The sequence below is a fragment of the Siphateles boraxobius genome, unplaced genomic scaffold, assembly GCF_051911475.1.
Source record: "Siphateles boraxobius isolate OS27281-9 unplaced genomic scaffold, OSU_SipBor_1 46, whole genome shotgun sequence".
Lineage (NCBI taxonomy): Eukaryota > Metazoa > Chordata > Actinopteri > Cypriniformes > Leuciscidae > Siphateles > Siphateles boraxobius.
In genome coordinates this window covers 10,521,969-10,544,893 of record NW_027509097.1, presented here as the reverse complement: position 1 = coordinate 10,544,893, position 22,925 = coordinate 10,521,969, and the positions used below count along the sequence as shown (strand labels likewise).

The 22,925-nt window shown below is 41.5% G+C and overlaps 1 protein-coding gene across 1 annotated transcript in view; it reads left to right on the top strand.

The window, feature by feature from the left end:
* cacna1g (calcium channel, voltage-dependent, T type, alpha 1G subunit) overlaps positions 1 to 22,925 on the top strand; it is a 276,677-nt gene that overhangs the window by 157,161 nt on the left and 96,591 nt on the right. The window contains exons 11-15 of the mRNA XM_077200722.1: positions 2,229 to 2,380; positions 3,435 to 3,620; positions 3,711 to 3,825; positions 8,936 to 9,091; positions 18,972 to 19,065. Of these exons, the coding sequence (XP_077056837.1) occupies positions 2,229 to 2,380; positions 3,435 to 3,620; positions 3,711 to 3,825; positions 8,936 to 9,091; positions 18,972 to 19,065 (703 nt within the window). The remainder of the gene's footprint in view (positions 1 to 2,228; positions 2,381 to 3,434; positions 3,621 to 3,710; positions 3,826 to 8,935; positions 9,092 to 18,971; positions 19,066 to 22,925) is intronic.

Here is a 22,925-nt window from a genome sequence, read left to right as displayed (position 1 = left end):
GTGGTCCTGATTTGAAGTGAAGGGCCTCACCCAATAAGGAGGCCAAGTGCAAGCTCCTGCTGGGTAGACGGTGCCCATCCCTCAGCTGCTCAGATCCAGAAACAGCTAAAAAAAAAAAAAGAAAAAAGAAAAACTGCTGGCTTTCTTCCCTACCTCAACCACCACAAATAGCCCCACACTTCATCATCGTGCTCCACGGACCACTTCTAAATCTGATTAGATTACATTTAATTCTATTAGCTAATATAGATGTTATTTTTCATTTCATGCAGAGTATGTAATTGTATTTTTTCCTCATTACTTTGCGGAAACAATAATCTTAGTAAAACAATTAGAGTGATTACATAGTTTTTTTGTCATCATTTAAAGCTCTGAAGTTCGGTGACCTGTCTAAATGTCTCTCACTTAAAATCACTGTTAGTTTTCACAGGCAAATAGTTGCGTGCTTGGGGATGTTGTGTTTTCTTTTCAGTCGTTTAAGACTCTGTTCATTAAACCCAGCTAGCCGTGATGTTTCAAGAATGTGTTATGCGTGCTGGGTCTCTTGCCCAGTCTCATTTTTACAATCGAAAAAAAAACTAAGCGAAATATGAACCAGCCCATATGTCTCTCCTTCAATTCACCCCTGCCTAATAAAAATAAAGAAATACAATATTTTTTTCTCTGCATACCAAACTATCAACTACGTCAATTACACCAGGGAATCTGCTGTTCTTTCTTTTTATTTCACCTGCATCTGAATTTTAAGTTCAGCTTCCAGTCATTCGAGACAATAATAATGCTCTGATAAAACAAAATAACAATGAGAAACTTAGTGTTTATGATGTCAAAAAGTTAATCCCCACGTTCGTTTAGCTAGCACAGTCTGCACCGTAATCTATCTGCATTTCCATTTTCTTGCATTTTGCAATATCTTGGAAGTGTATTTTGTGTTTTTTCAGATGCACCGATGTATTAGCCACCGATTTTTTATAAATGAAAAAGGGTGATATTAAAAAGACGATTATTGCATAATCCAATGTTTTTTTCTCTGGGTAAAATAATTAAATGCTTGATAAGTGCAATATACCTTTATTCTTAAAGGTGACAATGTCTTATGTCATAATTACTGCAGGTATAAAACAAAATAATACACAAGTATAATCAGCAAAACTTGAAATGGCTCAACTATTTACTATAGAGCGAGTACTGTATGCAATCAAATATTAGTCTCACGGTCACTTGATGGTGGATCTGGTGAAGAAGGTGTCAGCAATCAAAATATTAATTTTAAAAACGTTGAAAGTGATAGTTTAAAAAATATGGTTGAGATCGCAAATGTGAACCAGATGTTTTATATATTGGGGAAATGAGCTCTGACGATGACAGTAATGATGGCTAAAACATCTGCTTAAATTGATCCCTACCAGAAGGAAACGAAATATGGTTTGTTTTATTCTTTTGTAATTATTATTATATAAATATCAGGAGAGCGTTATACTATTATGGCAGTTAGAGGTTAATCCGTGTTAGATATATATCCGGGTCGCCAAAAACCTGAATGATGATTGCTGAAACACTTGTGCATTTAAGAGTTGTTGACAAGCTTTCAAAAAAGAAAGTTCAAAAAAGAGTTCAAATATCGGTATCGGAATTGGCTGATAGTTGTTTGTTAATATCGGTATTGGCATAAAAAAAAAACTATCGATGAAACCCTTTTTTGGGGATTGTGTACATTTTAAGCATGCAAAATTACTTTAGACCCTGCAACAGGATATGATGTCACAAATTCAAAGATGGAAAAAATAAATGATGAAAGCATGGTAACAGTGTTTCAAGACTGTTGTGACCTTCAAACAACCAAAAGAAGTTAAAGTCAAAATGTGTTACTTTTTAATAATAATCAACCCATGGTACATAAAATGATGGGGATGCAGTTAAAAGAAAGGCCCATATTTCACTGCTGAAATTTGTTATTCTTTTTCAGAGACTGTATTTTCTCAATCAAATAATGTTTTAATGAAAATGTGTGTCCTTATGTACAGGCTTCCCTCCTTATTTTCTTTTTACATTTCATCTTCAAATGAGTGCCTGGAGCACTGTTTTCAAATCATCGAATTTGTAAGCGGTTCATCTTGCAATTATTCTCACTAATATGACATGATGTGACCTTCGCAAAAGTACAGATATGGCGCATCTCTGTGATAGTCCGGGTTTTATCTTCTTCTCTCTCTTTTTGTCTTTTTCAGCCTGACGAGTTGACAAATGCTCTGGAAATCAGTAATATCGTCTTCACCAGTTTGTTTGCGCTGGAAATGCTCCTAAAAATGCTGGTCTATGGTCCATTCGGCTACATCAAGAACCCTTACAATATCTTTGACGGCATTATTGTAGTAATCAGGTATACATGCTCATCTGCATTCCTTTCACATAACTTTTAAATGTGTGTTACAATAATAACGCTGCCTGCATCACTGTTTATTGATGTTCATCTTCATTTCTGAAAATGCACACTGGCAATGTGTTATATCACAACAGTGACAGGCAGACAGAATGCAGCTATTATTGAATGATGGGACATCTGTTGCCTGTTCAGTCTGATGACTGTCAGCTGTCATGATGAATGCTGCAATTTCACACCCATTCATTCACAATTGCCATAAATTAGCATATACTAAGAGTTCTCAACAAGTAGAAGATTTGGCATGGTATGATGTTATGATGGTTTCTTGCATTTATTAATGCTCAACATGTTGCATGGACACAGTCACCAACACGCACTATTCTGGGGGTGTGGTTTAACGTGGGGGGTTACAACACTGGTTACCATAGTAACACAATCATCCATTGATGGTAAAACAAGCAGCAAATGTGCAGCTTTTTTAAATCAACCAAAAATTTTATGAATTAATGAATGGAATCCAGTCTGATGGAATTCAATCTCCTCCGCACAAATGTGATTTGTTGTATATCTGCATGCACTGCCGGTCATAAGTTTTGGGTCGGTACATTTCGTTTTTTTTCTCAAGTCTCTTATGCTCACCTAGACTGCATTTATTTGACCAAACCTAGTCAAAACAGTAATATTGTTACAATTTAAAATACATGTTTTCTATTTAAATTGTCACATGATCCTTCAGAAATCATTCTAATATGCTGATTTGGTGCCCAAGCAACAGTGGTCATTCTGCTTTATTTAAGCCAATATTTACTATTTGAGATAGCTTCTTATATTCAATTAGCTGGTGACATTTTTTTGCTTACTTTGAAATGCAACAAACTGCTCTAACACCGCACCAAAGCATGTTGGATTGTTTTTCTTTCAAGAAATAGCCCAATCTATTGGATTTCTCCCCTCAAAAGGGTAACTATGGTAGCCGGGATATGTTTAAGCATTGTCGTCCTTTCTGCATTCTGCCAGATAGTCAGATATGTGTGTTTATATGTGTTGACAGCGTCTGGGAAATTGTTGGTCAGCAGGGAGGAGGTTTATCTGTGCTGCGGACCTTCAGACTCATGCGGGTGTTGAAGTTGGTTCGCTTCATGCCCGCCCTACAGAGGCAGCTGGTGGTCCTGATGAAGACCATGGACAATGTGGCCACCTTCTGCATGCTGCTTATGCTTTTCATATTCATTTTCAGGCAAGATTAGACATAATTTTGTGCAGTTTGAATGTACTGTATTCTGTCTATTTATTTTTCCTTTAACTCTATTTTTTTATTGTTTTACAGTATTCTAGGCATGCACCTATTTGGATGTAAATTCGGCTCTGAGAGAGATGGAGACACTCTTCCTGACCGCAAGAACTTTGACTCTTTATTGTGGGCCATTGTTACAGTTTTTCAGGCAAGATTCTTGCATGTTACACACAATGCAATTCCAATCAGGCAACTTTTCATCTATCTTGAGTGATCCGATCATTAGTGGATATCACGAAATACAGATCCGACATGTTTTGGGATCCCAAATAATTACAGATGGTCAAATGAAGCACATTTCAAACACATGTACATGTTCAAAATGTTGGAGTCATAATATTTGTGTAAGAAATTAATACTTTTATTAAGCAATGATGCATTAAATTGGTCAAAAATGACAGTTAAGATATTTATTGGTATTATTTATAGGGTAATTATCCATTAAGGCCTTGTCCACACGGACACGGGTATTTTTACGTGGTTCGGCCATTCGTCCACACGGAAACGCAGTATCAGGTCACTGAAACCGAACATTTTTGCAAACCCCTGCCAGGGTGAGGATTTTCAGAAACACCGGTTGCAGTGTTGTTGTGTAGATAGTAAAACGTCTCAGGTTACGTATGTAACCCTGGTTCCCTGATAGGGAACGAGACGCTGCGTTTGAGACGCGATGGGAACGCTCTGCGTGATTACGTCGTGAAGCACGTGTAAAATCAGTCCAATGGAAGCCCACTACGACATAGGTGACGTCATAGACCAGGAAACTATATAGCAGCCCTGAAATCAGACCGCGATAGCTTCTGAAAAACCTGAAGCAAGTCGATCAGGGCATGCAGGAAGTATGGCAGGCAAACGCAGCGTCTCGTTCCCTATCAGGGAACCAGGGTTACATACGTAACCTGAGACGTTCCCTTTCAAGGGAACTCGAGCTGCGTTTGAGACGCGATGGGAACCCCATACCCACTACGCCATAGTGACAAATGCCCGTTCTGTGTGAAGTCCTGCGCACACTAAGAAGCAAGCAACCTCGCCCCAGGAGTGGAGGTCAAGGTCATAAAACCTGACAAATGTATGCGGAGAGGACCATCCTGCCGCATTACACACGTCAAGAAGGGAAACTCCCGAAATTAAGGCCATAGAGGCCGCCATACTCCGAGTAGAATGGGCCCGCACAGCCATAGGTGAAGGCTGTCCCGCCGCTTCATAAGCCAATGAATAGCCTCGACTATCCATATACTCATCACCTGTTTAGATGCAGGGCATCCTCTCTTGAGTGACCCAAAACAAACAAATAATTGCTCAGATTTACGCCACAGAGAAGCTCTGTGAATGTAGGCATCTAAAGCCCGGACTGGACATAACAGGTTAAGCTGTTCCTGATCTGGGGTATTAAAGGGAGGAGGATAAAAGGCCTGCCGCACTATTGGGCCCCCAACATTTAGTGGGACCTTAGGAATATAACCCGGTCTAGGGTAGAGGAATGCTTTCACCATACTAGGTGCAAATTCCAGACATGAAGGAGCAACCGACAGAGCATGTAAATCACCAATTCTCTTGATAGACGAAATAGCAAGGAGAAATATAATCTTTAGAGTGAGGAATTTTTCTGAAACCTCCTCGATGGGCTCGAAGGGAGCCAAGGCCAGACCCTCAAGTACAATGGCCAAATCCCAAGCCGGTGCTCTAGATTGCAGTGCAGGCCTGAGCCTCAATGTACCACGGAGAAAACAAATAATAAGAGGATCTCTCCCAAGAGAAGAAGCCCCGAGAGGGGTGATAAGCAGATATAGCCGCTACGAACACCTTTAAGGTGGAGGGAGATAATCCAGCAGAGAAACGGTCTTGAGGAAACCGAGAACTGTACCAACCGGGCAGTTAACAAGATTTAAAAAACGTTCTCCACGCCATGTAGAGAACAGTTTCCAATTAAATGTACATAGTTTTCTCGTGGAAGGAGCTCTGGATTGAAGGACCCCTCAGAGGCCAAGCCCACCGTTTCCACAACTCCGTTTAACCCTTTTCTATTATGTGCAGGACCCATAGAGAAATATTTGGCAGAAGTTTCCACGCTGCCAGAAATTCCGATAAGGGAACCAGTCTCTCAAGACTGGCCTCTGGATTTGATTGAACAATCATTTCGGCGCCCTGAAGCGGCGAACCGGCAGGGAACAACCGAACTGACCGTTCTACAACCCTCCTCAGTGGGTTGCACGGGGACGCTGACACCTCGGCGCCCTGAAGCGGCGAACCGGCAGGGAACAACCGAAGTGGCAGCGCTGCGACCCTCCTCCGAGAGCCGCACCCCAGCAGAACTCCCGGAAGCAATGATATCGGGGGGAATGCGTACAGGTGCAGCCTCGGCCACACCTGCACCATAGCGTCCAGTCCGAGAGGAGCTGGATATGTGAGGGAAAACCATAGCGAGAAGATCGACCTGAGCTTGACCAAAGATTTCCCATAGGAGCTCCACCACCACGGGGTGAAGTCTCCATTCCCCGGGCCTCAGCCCCTGCCTCAACAGGATATCTGCTCTGATTTATGAGATCGTCAGTGTGTTGTCCGGACCCTCCGCCGAGCGACCACTCATGATCACTTCCGACTTGTGAGGGAAGCATCCGTCGATAGCATAATGCGTCAACAAAGAAACCCCCAACACTGGGCCTGGACGAGTAACCAAGGTTCTTCCACATGACCGAGGCACGTAGGCATAGCCGCGTGACCTTGATCATGTGAAAACGGATTTCCCCTCGGAGAAAACCCCTTGGTCCTGAGCCACCACTGCAGGGGTCTCATGTACAGAAGGCCAAAAGTAATTACGTTGAACGCAGCTGACATGAGACCCACAGTCTGAAACTGTTTCACAGTGAGTGACTGGCCTATATAAACCCATATTACACCTAGAAAAGTGGTCCTCTGAGCTGGGAGGATCACACTCTTCTGGCGTTGAGTGGCAACCCCAACATCTTTAAATGAGACAGAACGACATCTCGATGCCGAACTGCCATATGCTCAAATTGAGCTAGGATCAACCAATCGTCGATATAATACAATACGCGAATGCCCTGGAATCTCAAAGGAGCCAGAGCTGCATCCACGCATTTTGTAAAGGTGCGGGGTGATAAACCTAGGCCAAATGGAAGAACCCGATACTGGTATGCTTCGCCCCATTTTTAAAGCGAACCTCAGGAACTTCCTGTGATGAATAGATACTTGGAAGTACGCGTCCTTCAAGTCTATTGTGACAAACCAGTCCTCGGACTGAATCTGTGATACAATCTGTTTGAGTGTAAGCACTTCCTGCTCCATAACCAGAGCCTGCTGTGAGTCCACTACCGTAGGGAGGACCCCCTGAAATCTGGGCGGACGAGAACCGCTGTAACCCTTTTCTATTATGTGCAGGACCCATAGAGAAATATTTGACAGAAGTTTCCACGCTGCCAGAAATTCAGATAAGGGGAACCAGTCTCTCGAGACTGGCCTCTGGATTTGCTTGAACAATCATTTCGGTGCCCTGAAGCGGCAAACCGGCAGGGAACAACCGAACCGACCATTCTATAACCCTCCTCGGAGGATTGCACGGGGACGCTGACACCTCGGCGCCCTGAAGCGGCGAACCGGCAGGGAACACCCGAACTGACAGCGCTGCGACCCTCCTCAGAGAGTCGCACCCCAGTGGGAGCCGAGGAGAAACGACTTCTCAAAACCGTCCCTCCTTTTATTTTTTCGACAGGACTTCTTGTCTAAGCTTTATTAGAGATGACAACAGTCCTCTTTTTATTTAGATCTTGCCTACCTCTAACAGCTTAGTTCCTACGACCCTCCTCGGAGGATCGTAGGAAAAAGCAGGCACCTCGGCACCCTGAAACGGCGAACCGGCAGGGAGACCGAACTGACTGCTCTACGACCCTCCTCGGAGGATCGTATGGGGACGCTGACACCTCGGTGCCCTGAACGGCGAACCGGCAGGGAACAACCGAACTGGCAGCGCTGCGACCCTCAGAGAGTCGCACCCCAGAGGGCGCAGAGGAGAAAAGATTTCTCAAAACCGTCCCTACCCCGGAGGGGACCACCCTTAGAAGCCTGATAGCCTCAGCATCAGGTCTTCTTCTTTGCACTCTATGCCAGTTTAAGGAACATAGATTGGTGAGGAAGAAACCTCTGGAACGCCGCTGAAAGGTTTAGTTTTCTTGAAAGCGGAGCGTCCAGAAGAACAGACATTTTTATCTTTCTTTTTCTTTATTTTTATATCAGAAAAACGTATACATATAAACATATATATATATATATATATATATATATATATTCTCGAATATATTCTCGAATAGAGTCAATGCTGACATCCTCACATTCATCTATGTCCTTAAATACTTTACCCACCAGTACTGCCTCATAAAATTTATTTATTATTAAAGATGGCAAAATGCGAGTCGCCGCCGTGTCTAGGCAACAGCCGAACCATTCTCCTCAAAGAACGATCGGCGAGAGCGGAGCGTCTTCATAGATAGACTCATACAATGCACACAATCAGCCCCCTCGAGGACTGACTGAGCATGCTCCACTCCCAAACAAGCAACACAAAGCTGATGTGTGTCCCCACCCGAAATATAACGAGGGCAGGGAACAACACACCGTCTATAATCTTGCTTGCTCGCCATAATAATGATAGATTGGGCTTGACAGACAACAATAAATAGACAAGGACAGATATACAGAGAGCGCTTGCTGAAGGTACAGAAGCTATCGCGGTCTGATTTCAGGGCTGCTATATAGTTTCCTGGTCTATGACGTCACCTATGTCGTAGTGGGCTTCCATTGGACTGATTTTACACGTGCTTCACGACGTAATCACGCAGAGCGTTCCCATCGCGTCTCAAACGCAGCTCGAGTTCCCTTGAAAGGGAACCGGGGGTTTTGCCTTGGGACGTCAAAGTGTGCGCCGTTATCCGCTGTGTTTGACGTCAGATTGTGCGCCGCTGACTGCTTTGTTGACGATTCTGTTTACATTTGTTTACATTAGTTAACATCAACTAACAATGGAAAATTATTGTTAAAAAAATTATACAGACAACAGATATTTTCTTATAATTTTTCACAATATTGCGGTTTTTACTTTGTTTTTAATCAAATAAATGCAGCCTTCTTTCAGAAACTTCTTTCAAAAAAATCCTAAACAACCCCAGTTTTTGAACATGAGTGTAAATAACAATTTGATTGTGTATTTGTTGCTGATGTTTGTCTAATATGTTGATGTTCATCAGATATTGACTCAGGAGGACTGGAATAAGGTACTGTATAATGGGATGGCCTCCACCTCTCCAGTGGCTGCTCTGTACTTCATCGCCCTCATGACTTTTGGAAACTATGTCCTGTTCAACCTGCTGGTGGCAATCTTAGTGGAGGGATTCCAAACAGAGGTAAAGCCATTCTCCAAACTAGCCTGAACACTTTCATCTTCTTCTCCCCCCAATTCACTTGACAGTTTGTCTTCTCCTTTTTGTTCTTTAGAGCATCACATAATCCAAAGCCATATCTTTCTTCTCTCTTTCTCCTCTTGCTCTCTCATGTCCCCTTCGTCTAACATTATGTCCTAAACAGGCACGACATGACAAGATTCAAGTGAAAAGCAATTTTTCTGTCGAGACTGAAAGAAAAAAATGTCGCTTGATGCAACAAAATCACAGCCAATCTGTTTGCGTGCTTTCTCACACTCCACTCCACAGAAGAGTGTGAGACTAAGAACATGTACCTTGAATTTTCATCATTAGACAGCAGCCTTTTTATGATTTTCTCTGAGGTATTTGAAGGATTTGTCATATAATTTGTCATGTAAAGCTTCTTTATCAATCTTTTCCCATCCTTTTTTGAGGTTTATTATATGTGAAGTGGGATTTTCGTGTGGGCTGGGATATGAAGCATAAAACCACTTATTTTCAGAAAAGAATACTAGCATCATACTCCTATTAAATTGTAAGAGTTGTACACTAGTATGCTATACTGAATTTAGCCAGTATATTGGGGTGAATTGGAGAATTCATAATGGTTAATATAGCAGCTGTGAAGAATAGAATTCTTTCCTTTCAACATTTTTTACTAAAAATGTAGTTTAACCGAACCAACGTAATGTAAAAAATGTAGGTGTCTCCTAAGTTGCATACTTATGCACCTTTCTATGCTACTTGTGGTAAAAATACTGAGTGTGTTCACGCTGAAAAAATCCCAACAATAAAGTCAAGTTCACACTAATATTGATAACTATAATAACTACTGTCCACACCAATGCACAATAACATGTGTTATAAGTGTGCATTGCTGTAGCATGTGCCACTTTTTATGTTCAAGTTCTTTAAAGTTGGATGGATTCTGATTGGCTGTCAATGTTTTCATAATTCTCCAGGTGGAAAAACAATTCTGGAAGTGATTCCAAAAATATCATTCTTCTCTGTCATTATTGTTATAGCTATGGCATGGACTTCCCTATTCTAAAAGAATTTACAATGATTATTAAAACTTATATTTATCATTTTATATAATTTATATATACTATATCATCCTTGGTGTGAACGGACCTTAAGAAGTGCTCTTCGAAGACGTAGTTATTTAAGAAAGTGTGGAACATATCATACACTAGGCTATATAGTACATACTGTGTAGTTTAAGTGCATAGTGTATAGTATGTCTTTTGAGCTAAAATCTTAAATATACAATACTATTTTTGTCTTTATTGTTGATTTAAAAAATATGTTATGGATGTGTTATCTTGACAAACAGCTTTGGAGATTTTGGTCTTTCTTATTTAAGTAGATAAATAGTCTAGATTAGAAAATAGCTGCCTGGGAGCATTTCCAAGATGGCTGCTGAGAAAACTGAAATGGGACTTTGTGCCATAGAGGTACAGAAGCAACTAACAAAACATAGTGTCATTGTCACAGCTGGTTTCTTTAACTAGAAGTGATGAGCTTCTTGTTTTGTGTATAATAGTACCTACAGAGGTGTAAAGTCCAGGTTCAAAGTAAAATAAAAGTCCTCCTCAGTAGTTTGTTCCAATCAGCTGGATTTGCTAATTAGCACAGTTTTTCAGCCTAGAACTAATTAGTGAAATCAGCTGGCTGAGTTCATGGATGGAATAAACGTAAGGCAGGACTTTTACTTTCTGACCCCTGTGCCCGGTTGCATAAAGCACCTTAAGTGTAATTTTCCCTTAAGTTCGCCCTTATGTTTCCCTTAAACCTAAGGGTGTTGCAGAAAAAAAGAACTTAAGTGTTACTCAAGGGTTTCTTTAGGTGAAACGTCATAAACACTTAGAGTTTCCCTTAAATGCTGTTTTTTCACTTAAGTAATCCCTTAAAAGCGTTAAATGTTGCATAAAACCCCTTAACGGTCATTTCCCTAAGTATAACTTAAGGTTTGGAAATGACGGCATGGCTGAATTTGTCATTTTTGTCTGTCAGTAGAGTGGTTCCCGGGTTGCGGGGGCTCTTTCCCATCATTTAAACGCAACGGTCAAGCTGTTGGTCAGTTTTGTAATCGTTAGGTCTTAACAATGTAGGCCTACAGCAATAAAGCGAACTCTTCGCCACGGTGCGGTGCATACAAACTTAAAAGCGTAGTCTTGCTTAATCTTACCTGTTTTGTTGGCTTTTTTCTTATAAGCGCTCAACTCTTTTTTTGTGACCACGGAGATGTTTTCGTATTTTTTAAGGACTTCCTCAACCGTCCTCTTCACGTCAAGATTCATTGCATTGATTTTTTCCGTTATTTCTTCCCACTGTTTCTTTTTTTTTTTTTTTTTTGCAGCAGTTACATTGGGATTTAGTTTGCTTTTCAAAATTGTTTTTCTTTTATCATAAGAATGCATTTCTCCTCCTCTGTCCAATTAGGCTTTCTCTTTTTGTTTTCTTTTTCCATTTGATATCCTAGCCCACTTTATTTGATGAAACTGCGAAATTGCTAGTGTTAGTGTTTTGCGTTTCTATGGCAACAACAGACTTTTATAACGTGAATCCAGGATCGCTGTCGTGAAACACTTAAATGTTTCCCTTACCTAAGAGAACCGTTTAAGAGATTATATGCAACACCCTTAAGTTATTCTCTTAGGTAAGGGGGAATCGGCCCTTAAGTATCATACTTGAAGGGAAAACTTAAGGTGCTTTATGCAACCGGGCACTGGACTTTACACCTCTGAGTACCTACTCCACACTCATGCTCGCCCATGAGCGCTCCTTCTCAACCTCCTTCCTTCATTCTTTTGCTTTATCGCCTTCTTTTTCCATGATCTTATGAGACAACTTATCTCCCAATGCATAGCAGCCATTCTTCTCTGACACACACACACACACACACACACACACACACACACACACACACACACACACACACACACACACACACACACACACACACACACACACACACACACACACACACACACACACACATATAAAAGATAAATCGGAGATATAATGTTATACCTATGTATCATTTTGGGTGGAGGGCTTGTTTTATTACTGTCTCTTTGGAAAGAGACAAACCGAATCATGCAGGATTGTGTGTGTACTTTATACAGTGCAAAAAATCTAGGATTTGATTACCTTTATTTGTACGGTATGAGGTATGCTATTGAAAATAAAACTTTTGTCGTTTAGCTTTTTAGTGGATGCAAAACCGTTTATCTCATGATAAATGTTAGTGTAAATCTAAAACCTTATCAATTTATTATTTAACCTCTTCTCACATGGTCGATTTAAAAGATACGTAAAAAATTTTAATGAAAAAAAGTAGCTCTAGATTTTGATTGATTGATCCATTGAGCAAAATCATTGTTAGAATAACGAACTATGAATCAAAAATCTTAAAGTGCTTTTTCTGTAACACCTCATTAGAGCAACAACAGAAGGAACACCAAATCACATTATTGAAAATTGGTTTGTCATTTATTTTAATTTGCATAATGGTAGTGAAAGAGAAAGTTCTAAGTTTGGATGAGCAGACAGACTTTTAGTCAACATGAGAGAAGGTTATATCTGGACGGAGCTCAGTTTTTCGCTTTTTTCCCCTCTCTAAAAGATGAGCGTGCCTCTCATGTGCCTGCCTGCCAGATAGAAATATCTTTCATACTGCATCATGGCAGTTTAGAGGAAATTCTGCTGCTCAGAAGCCTTCAAAATAAACTCTCCACTCTTAAATTAGAGAGGATAGCCCGCACTCAGCTGACCTCTATCTGCCTTTACCTTTGCTAAGTGCATCAGATATTATAATAATCTCATCCCAACTGATGTAATGCCCATATTCTCCCGCTTTCCCGTACAACCGACGAACACTGTTAACTTAATATTTTAACCTTACATCGTTTTCTGCAAACATCATGTTTATTTTTAGTTGGTCGAACTTTTCAGTGCGTCAGGGTTGCTGGGGAAACTGGTGAGTGAATGACGCGTGTGAAGTAGAGAGATCAAGCACCAGGATGAATGTTCCCTCAACAGCGTAATGTCCCGTCCACTGAAGCAAAAAGCTTCACATAGTCGCACTGCTGTAAACAGACAGTCTCGTTCGGATCATAGCGCGCATGTCAGCGTGTTCAGTGACCATTCCATGTAGGTTATCGGTTAAAAAGCATTTTAACCAGTGGTGGGCCGTCAGGACCAGCAAGGTCTTCTCTGCTGGCCTAAACACTATCAGAATCACGGGCGCCTGTAGCTTAAAATGAATGGAAATGAAACCGTTGCTTTAACCAGTCAGATAATCAGTCAGATTTAATCAGCCAATCAGATTCCGATTTGACTGCACCGGGCCATCTAGCAGCTTTACAATAGACCCCTTTTCAAACTATTGTAACGTCTGACAATGGACTGTAACCCTTGAAGGACAAGACAAGAAAGGCTCCGTTTCTGAACTTATAATCGGAACGCAAGAACCACTGTAGCCTACACTAACGTAACGTACACGCCGAACTCACTCGCTCGTTTCTCTCTACCGGCCTTTTCCGAACTCACCGCATTAGCCCTATAACTGCCGGTGCAAAATAAAAACAGCAATTTCACAACAACTATAGACCTTATGCGCCAGAAAAACAAGCACGCAGCCATCTTTAGAATATTGTCTTGAACTTCCGTTTTTGCGGTCGCTCTTTCTATGGCATCGCTGTTGAGGAGTAATTAGCTTTTGAAGTGGATTTTCTTAAAGTAAAGTTAACGAAAGTTATCATGAGGATTGTGATGTTTAAAGCAGATGTCTTAACAAATGTCAGTAGACCGGGAAGATTTTAAAACAATCCGTTCATTTATAAATACGCAAAATCGCTGTGAAAATACAGACCGGAAGACAAAAGACAACGAGCGCAGCGCTGAAAAGGCGCGGGGCTACATAAGGTCTATAGAGAGTCTGTGCGCTGCCACCCTATTAAAAGTTATTAATTCACTGAAGGCCTAGGTGTGAAATGCACTGCCCGCCACTGATTTTAACCAATAATTTTTTTATTTATTTTTTATCTCCTATGTCTTACTACTTTATTTGTGTCCATCTTTGCAGTGGCACCTATATAGGTCAAATATACTGTAAACTACTAATCAGTTTGGGGTTGGTATGATTTTTTTTAAAGAAAATTGTTTCTTATCCTCACCAGGGCTGCATTAATTTAAGTAAAAAAACAGAAATATTGTGTAAATAACTTTTTAAATATATTTTAAAATTTGATTTATTCCTGTGATGGCAAAGCTGAATTTTCAGCAGCAGGCACTGACTGGAGTCACATGATCTTCTACCAGTCTTCAGTTTCACATGATCCTTCAAAAATCATTCTAATATATATGCTGAATTGGTGCTATTAATGTTGAAATCATTTGTGCTGCTTAATATTTTGATGGAACTGTTTTTATTTTATTTTATTTAAATAATAGAGTTTTCTAAAACAGTGTTTTTACTGATCAATTCAATGCATCATTGCTGAATATTTTTATTTTATTTTTTATTACTGACCCCAAACTTTTGATTGGTAGGGTAATTATGTAACTATGCCACCATAAATGCATGTATTATATAATATTATATAATATAATATAATATATTATCCCCAGCAACAGAGTTCAAGCACTCTGTAAAGTCTACTTCAGCACATCCAAAATACTTTCAATGAATTTAAGGTCTGGACACAGAGTTCATGAGTGAAAATTATTATTTAACTCTTGCATTGTCAATACAAGATCTTGACCAAAAATTGATGCACCTCTTGATGGAAATAAATGTGATGATGTTATTTCCATCAAGAGGTGCATCGACTCCACAAACTCACTGTACCGAGCATGCTAACAGCCTATACTCCACCCAAAATGAACAATTGTTTTTACTTCAACAGAAGTATTTAGTGAAATGTGGGAGTAAAATTTCTCATAATTTTGTCTTTCGTCAATTTTCTAACACTTTTTTAATGCTTTTTTTCCCTTTCTTACCTTTTCGCTCCGTGTGTTAAAATCCTAACACGTGTCCACTATAGGAAATAACCAAGAAGGACGATTTGCATGGCCAGCTGAGCTGTATTCAGCTGCCTATAGACTCAGGGGTATGTAGCTCTCCGCATGATGTAACCCAGTGAGACTAACCAGGAGGACCTCAGCGTTTGTGGACAGTGTCACTTGTGATTGTTTCTTGTTAGAAGCAGACTTGACTTAAAGTCTTTCTTCAGGTTCACTTGCTCAATGCCTGGCTGCAGAGTAGAAACCTTGTAGAGCCTCATGCTTTATTTTATCTGGCTGAAAGGATGTGTTTGGGCTTTTGGAAAGCCTCAGCGAAATCAGACAAAGCCAAACACTGCTGTGCAAAAGCAAATAAGGCAACTGGGAAGTCTGTTTGAATAGGTCCCAAAATCGTTTAATTTTCTGATACGTTTCTTAATACTGCTTTACTCCTTTAATCATTTTGATCTTGTAGAGTTGCTCTGCATGGTATCATCATATTTTTTATTCAACTAGACTTAAAAGTTTTCCGCTGGGTTCAATAACTCAGTAATCGAGAAAGTCCATTCAGTGAGCCAGAGCTGAGTGGAAGCACTTGACCCTGTTGAGGAGACTCTGTCTGTTTGTGGTTCTGGACATCACATCCTGTATTTGTTTTCATTCATACAGCTGTGCTAGGTGACATTAGCAGTGGAAATGCCATGAAATGGAGAGCACCAATGGCTATGTGCACTCTCTGAGAAAATGGCACAAAAGCTGTCATTGGGGCAGTACCCTTTTAAAAGGTCCTAATATATACCATATAGGTACTAATATACACCTTTAAGGTACTAATATGCACCCTTTATGTGTAAATAGGGTACAAAGTTGTACCTTTTGAAAGTGTACCGCCCTAGTCATCTGTTTTGGACCTTTTTTTCGGAGGGTTTTAACTTGTCTCTTACGTATTCCAGTCCTTCACCTTGACAAACAAACTTACATCAACCTCTTCGCTAGTCCTTACTCAGGGGTTATTAGCACATCTCATGTCAAAACATGCCTGAAATCTCTCTATCAGCAAGGTTGGTCAAGCCCAGGAGAATTCTAAAATTAAGACCTGTGATTGTTAAGCAGCAGTTGCACAGCAACCTTAATGTCTTAATTGACAGTAGAACCCCAGTAGACTTTCTTTCACATCTTGTACCCGACCAAAGCAGTTCTGGAAAACATAGCTTAATGGGATCATACTAACATTTTAGACTGAAATTTAAGTTATTCAAAGAAAATCTTGACATTTATGAGAAAAGTACAACACAATCTCATGGCAGTTTGTAACTATTTTGCATTTTGGCGATTTGTTGAATTTGTATGAATACATACAATCTCATTTGTACTGTACATTTTTGTATGATCTACTTACACCCAGTGAGAATTGGGTTTAGGGTTGGGGGTAGGGGTGGAGGTTCATGCTTAGTTTTTTTTCTAGAAAATAGTTCAGATTCATATGAATTCACTACAAATTCGCCAAAACATAAAATATACATTTTAAAATAGTATAATAAAAATAATACATTTCCATGAGATTGGGTTGAAAACGTTGCAATGTCCGATTTACAAATGAATCATTCTTTTGAGTCAGATCATTTCAGTGAGTTGTTCGATTTACTTCACAAAACTGAGCTGCATCAGAAATCACATACTTCTATCTAATCATATACCTTCTATTAAGCAAAAAACAGTATGTGACAAAAGAAGTATTTCCGCATGCATAAAAGAGTAGGCAAAAAGTTCCCCGGATGACCTACTTCTTCCAGCGAGATTCTAAACTGTGCATACAATGGAAAATGTACTATCCCATGAGGCAACGAAGGAAGATTTGTGAATGGAGGTGACACGACACATCTGACGCTGGTAGGTCATATGATAAGGGCAACATGAACATATCATTTCAATTTCAATGAATTTTATGAACATTTCAATGAATCAATTGATTCAGTTCACTAAAATAATCTCAATGATTTTTTCACAAATCATTATTTTGAGGCATATCTTTTCAATTAATCAATTGATTCAGTTCACAAACTGGTCTGAATGATTTGTTCTCAAATCTATTTGATTTGTGAACGAATTGTTTTGTTTGAGTCAAATCTTTGTAATTATTCAACTGATTCAGTTTACAAAAATTGAATGATTTTTTTCTAAATCAGACTGATCCAATTCTTGAGATCTGGTTGCAGCTGTTAACGGCTCACTAGGGAAGAAATATATTGTTTTAAATAGCGGTTTAAAAAAACATGAGAGTGAACAATTGCTTTAATAAACTTTAGTTTTAACTGATTTTACATATATATATATATATATATATATATATATATATATATATATATATATATATATACAATAGCTAATAGTTTTGCTATGTCAAAAAGTCAGATAGCTTATTTACTTAATAATGTAGGTGTTTTATATTTCTGCCACGTCTCTTTGCTCAGAAAGATCATGTCGGAGTTTGTGCCCAAATGAAGGTGGTCGCTTGTTCCTGAAGATGCTTTGTAGTGCCTCTCTGCTAGTTCAACCTATCACAGCTGTGTTTTGTTTTACTGTTCACTGTTTTTGAGAAGGGGCAAGGAGTCCCTCTTTTGTCTTGACTTATGGAGCTTGACTCCAGTGTCAAAACTATTTCAAGTTTGTTTTTTGTTGCCTTAGTATTGTATATATTGTGTTAATTACCTATTGACTGTTCAAGTCCTAAGTCCTATTCACTGTTTTTCATTGTAGTTATGATGTGAATTAATTGCTGTCCAATTGTAATGTGATTAGTGTTGCAATAATCCCATTGGCTTCAGTGAAACTAAAATTTTGCTCTGTTTTTGTTCCTTACCCATTTACACACCCATTACTAATGCATTGATTTTTTTTTTCAGAGACCAAAATACACAATGCTTTGATTCAGCTTGATGTTAATACCTGAAGCCAATGGGATACATTGTTCGTAGGTGCAAGGTTTGTCAGAAAAGTTTCCACTGTGTCTCCTCTTTGTCTTTGACCATTAGCTCCATTGAGTTCTGTGAATATACAAAACATATGCTGAAATGTAAATTGAGTTTGCTATAGGCGTTTTCACATCAAGGTTTCCTCCCACAATGAGGGGGAAAAAGGTTTCATCCTTTATCATCTTTATCATATTGTATTTAAATTACAACCATCATCCACAAATATATACCTTAATGGTCAAACTGAGAGAGGGATCCATGTCCTTAAACAGTGGTCTCTGTTTTGACAAATCACCCAGGGTTGAAGTTCTGTGCTAGACCACACTGAAACACTCTCGGCATTTAGCCATTTTAAGACTAGCCCAAGACTGGGGACAAGGAGGACACAGGCCAAACAATGTGATGAGCCCTCTGATAAAATAGCAGTGTTTATTTCTCCTGCCTGATCATTGGATGTTTCTTCTCTACTTGTGCTGTACCTCCAGTGAGCCGAGAAAAAAACCCACACCTAGTTGCCTACATGTGGATGAGTGTTACGCTAATATAGCAGGTGGTCTGACCATGAGATCATCTGCTTAAATCTATAAAGAAAGATACATTTAACTAATATTTAGCACACGATACTTGTGGTTTCAGAGTGGTAGTGCAACCTGGTGCTGTCAAATGCATGCCGGCACTGTGTTTTTGTGAATTACCCCAACTAGAATGTCTCTCCCTTAGATACCGGTCACCCTCTGGCCTTTTTTGAGGGCCGCTGGGGGGGGGAGAACACACCCTCACTCACTTGCCTGTTCCTCACCCTGCAATATGCTTCCCTAAGCCTCAGCAACTCGAAGACCTGCTAACTAATGTTTGTTTATCTTACGCATTTGATACAGGGTGATGCCTCAAAGTCTGACTCTGAAGTAGATATCTATGCACGGAGCTTGGATGATGTTTCAGGATGTAAGAAGGATCTATCGGCATCATCCGGTGAGACCCACAGAGCATTGTTTACATTGAAGCACATGGCATTTTCAGGGCTCAACAAGATTTTCTTTTCTGCTGGCCAATAAGACTTTTACTTGACCTTTCAAAAAATGAACTGGCCCCACTCAAAATAATGGTTGATGATTGATTGATTGATTGATTGTAATATGTGTTTATTTATTTGATAGAAATATTTATATTTATCATTAACTGGTAAGTGTTATCTACAACATTTGTTGTGCTATTTTCCCAGCAAGCTGGAAATTATGCAGCTATAATATAAATCCATGGTTTTATAGATTTATGAACTCAGGTTTGTTTCAGTGGACCATCCTTATTGTTTAGTCCTGATATTGTCAAATGAGCTTGTCTAAAACATGTAGCCATAGAGTATACCAACATTGTTCCCTTTCGAGGGAACTCGGGATGCGTCAACAACGCTTTGGGAACGCCCCCAGCGTAAATGCGTCTGAAACATCTATGTCAACTAGTCCAATGGAAAGAATGATCGTCACGGGCGGGTGACGTCATGACCAGGAAGTGATAAAAGCGCATCCGGTGCAAACCGGAATAAGTTTCTGTTGCCTCAGCAAGCGATCTGTGTTTCTCTCTGGTATATTTACTGTTGTCTGTGATATATATATATATATATATATATATATAAATATTTGGAAAAGTTATGGCGAAACAGCTTTACAAGCTCTGTGCTTCTCCCTGCCCGCATTATTTAACGGGTGGGGACACACACAAGCTCTGTGTAGTTTGTTTGGGAGTGGAGCATGCGGTATCAGCCTTCGAAGGGGCTGATTGCCAGCATTGCGAGATGCTTCCGCTTCGCATGCTCCGCTCTCGCCTGCTGCTTTTCGAGGAAAGTGGCCAGGCTGGCGATCCTCAGGGTCCAAGACCCGCTGTTGCCAAAGCAGCACGGAGAATGCATTCCTGGGGATCGCAAAAGGATCTTTCAGAGCAGTTGGAGACAGGTCCCTGAGACCGAGCTTTTCTCCTGGATGCCCTGGTTGATCCTTCTGGTCTCTTCGGCAAACCAGTAAATGCGGTCGTTGATAGATTCCAGGAGGCTAAAAAACAATTGGAGGCATTCAAACGAACCCCCTGGGGCTGCTGGGCGTGAGCAGTCCCAGCCGTCGAGCTCCTCATATCACAGTAGAAAGAGAGTGTTGCGTCTCGTGCACCTCCACAGAAACACTGGTAGCAGACACAACACTCTCAGTCGAAGCCTTCTAAGTCTAAACCGGATCTGAGGACCGTTCTTCAGGCTAAGAAGGCTTCGACCACTGGCGTCAGACAGGTGAGGGCAGCCCCAAACGCGATGGAACGGTACAGACCTCAGAATACGGTGCCCGTTCCATCTCGGTGTCCTCACCGGCCGTTCTGCCAACCCCTGGCAGCTTCAGGGCGCAGCGGTCTCCAGCAAGCTTCTGGCGCAGTGTCAACTCGACATTGCGTCAGACTCGCACCCTATGAGGGGGGTTCAAAAAAAGTCAGTTCAGGTAGTTTCTGCCGGTATGTTTAAGGCTCCTGACCTGGCTGTCTCTATAACACCAGAGGCCAGCCTCGAGAGGCTGGTTCTTTTAGTAGATTTTCTGGCAGTGTGGAAGCTACTGTCGAATATATCTCAGGGGTCCTGCAGATAGTAGAAAGAAGATACTGAATCCAGTTTGGTTCTCGTCCTCCATGGTACAGCGGGGTGTTACTCACAGTAGTCCATCCCGAGCAGGCTCTGGTAATGGAGCAAGAGGTTAAAGGCCCTGTTAGAGAAGGAAGCTATAGAACAGGTGTACTCACCCGACAGAGAGTCGGATTTTTACAGCCGTTATTTCATTGTTTCAAAAAAGGATGGAGGGTTGCGTCCCATGCTAGATCTTCGTCTTTTGAATCGTTCAGTACAGAAACTCAAGTTCAAGATGGTAACACTCAAACAGATCGTGACTCAAATCAGATCCAAGGACTGGTTTGTCACGATAGATCTGAAAGACGCTTACTTCCATGTCTCCATCCTCCCTCAGCACAGGAGGTTCCTGAGGTTTTCTTTTGGGGGCAAAGAATACCAGTATCGGGTACTTTCTTTCGGTCTAGCTTTATCACCCCACACTTTCACGAAATGCGTAGATGCAGCTTAGGCCCTACTCAGGCTGCAGGGCATATGTATTCTGAACTACATAGACAACTGGCTGATTCTAGCGGAATCAGAACAGTTAGCGGTTCGGCATCGAGGTGTCGTCCTCGCTCATGTGCAAATGTTGGGGTTGAGGCTCAATACCAAGAAGTGTGTGCTTTCTCCAGTACAGAGAACCACTTTTCTTGGTCTGTTATGGGATTCAGTCACGATGCGAGCCATTCTATCGCCCGCTCGTGTAGCTGCTATCCTTACATCCACAAAAGAGCTAAAGCTAGGTCCGTCACACACTGTGAACAGTTCGCGAGACTGATAGGCCTTTTGGCAGCAGTGTCCAATGTGATACCCTTTGGCCTGCTGTACATGAGACTTTTGCAGTGGTGGCTCAGGACCAGAGGGTTCTCCCTGAAGGGGAGAACCCACTTCGTATGATCAAGATAACGCGGCGGTGTGTCCGCGCCTTGGTTATATGGAGGAAACACTGGTTCTTGTCCAAGGGTCCATCGTTGGGAGCTCTTTGCCATCAAGTTGCGATCTCAACAGATGCTTCCCTCACCAGCTGGGGAGCGGTAATGGAAGCTGGGGAGCTCAGCTCAGGGTCTGTGGAGAAGTCATCATCTCTCTTGGCACATAATTTGCCTGGAGATGATGGCTGTCTTCAATGTGTTGAGACATTTCTTCCCAGACCTGAGGGGGCCATCATGTGCTTGTCCGGACAGACAACACATTGGTGGTCTCTTATTTAAATCGTCAGGGGGGTCTGCGTTCGCGTCCGCTTTGCAAATTGGCACACCAGATCCTCCCGTGGTCCCTGGGGAAAATACTCTCTCTGAGGGCAGTGTATATTCCAGGGGGCCAGAATGTAGGAGCAGACACCCTGTTGAGGCAGAGGTTGAGGCCAGGGGACCGGAGACTCCAACCCGAGGCGGTGGAGCAAATAAGGGAGTTATATGGCCTGGCAGAAGTGGATCTGTTTGCGTCTCAGCACACGACGCACTGTCCACTCTGGTTTTCCCTCACTCAACCAGCCCCCCTGGGGCTGGATGTTATGGTTCAGACGTGGCCGAGGCTACGTCTGTACCCATTTCCCCCTTTTGCTCTGCTCCCAGGAGTTCTGGAGAGAATCCACCAGGATGGAATAAGCCTACTACTAGTAGCACCACGCTGACTGAGCCGAATTTGGTTTGCGGACCTCATCCGTCTTCTTGATGGCCCTCCCTTGGAGATCCCAATCAGGAGAGACCTTCTGTCTCAGGCAGGGGGCACAATATTTCACCCACGGCAAGAGATTTGGAAATTATGGGTTTGGCCTCTGAGGGGGCCCAACTCATAGAGAGTGGTCTCTCAACCGAGGTTGTTGAGACCATTCTAACGCTCCACGCTCAAGGTTTACGTGGTGGCCATTGTGGCTTCCCACGCCCTGGTGGGTGGTACATCTCTGTGTCGAGACCCCCTGATTGCTCGTGTCCTTTGTGGCACTTTGAGGCTGAGGCCTGCAACTCGCACTAGAGTGCCGGCTTGGGATCTGGCAATAGTTTTAAAAGGCCTATCTGGGGTCTCAGAGAAATTTCTCACTTTGAAAAACGTTTTTCTGCTAGCTATTTCGTCCCTTAAGAGAGTCAGTGACCTTCAGGCGGTCAGGGCTCATTCTACTAGGAGTATGGCGGCTTTTAAAGCTCTAGTATCTGGAGTTTCTCTACAAGACGTTTGTGATGCAGCGGGCTGGTCC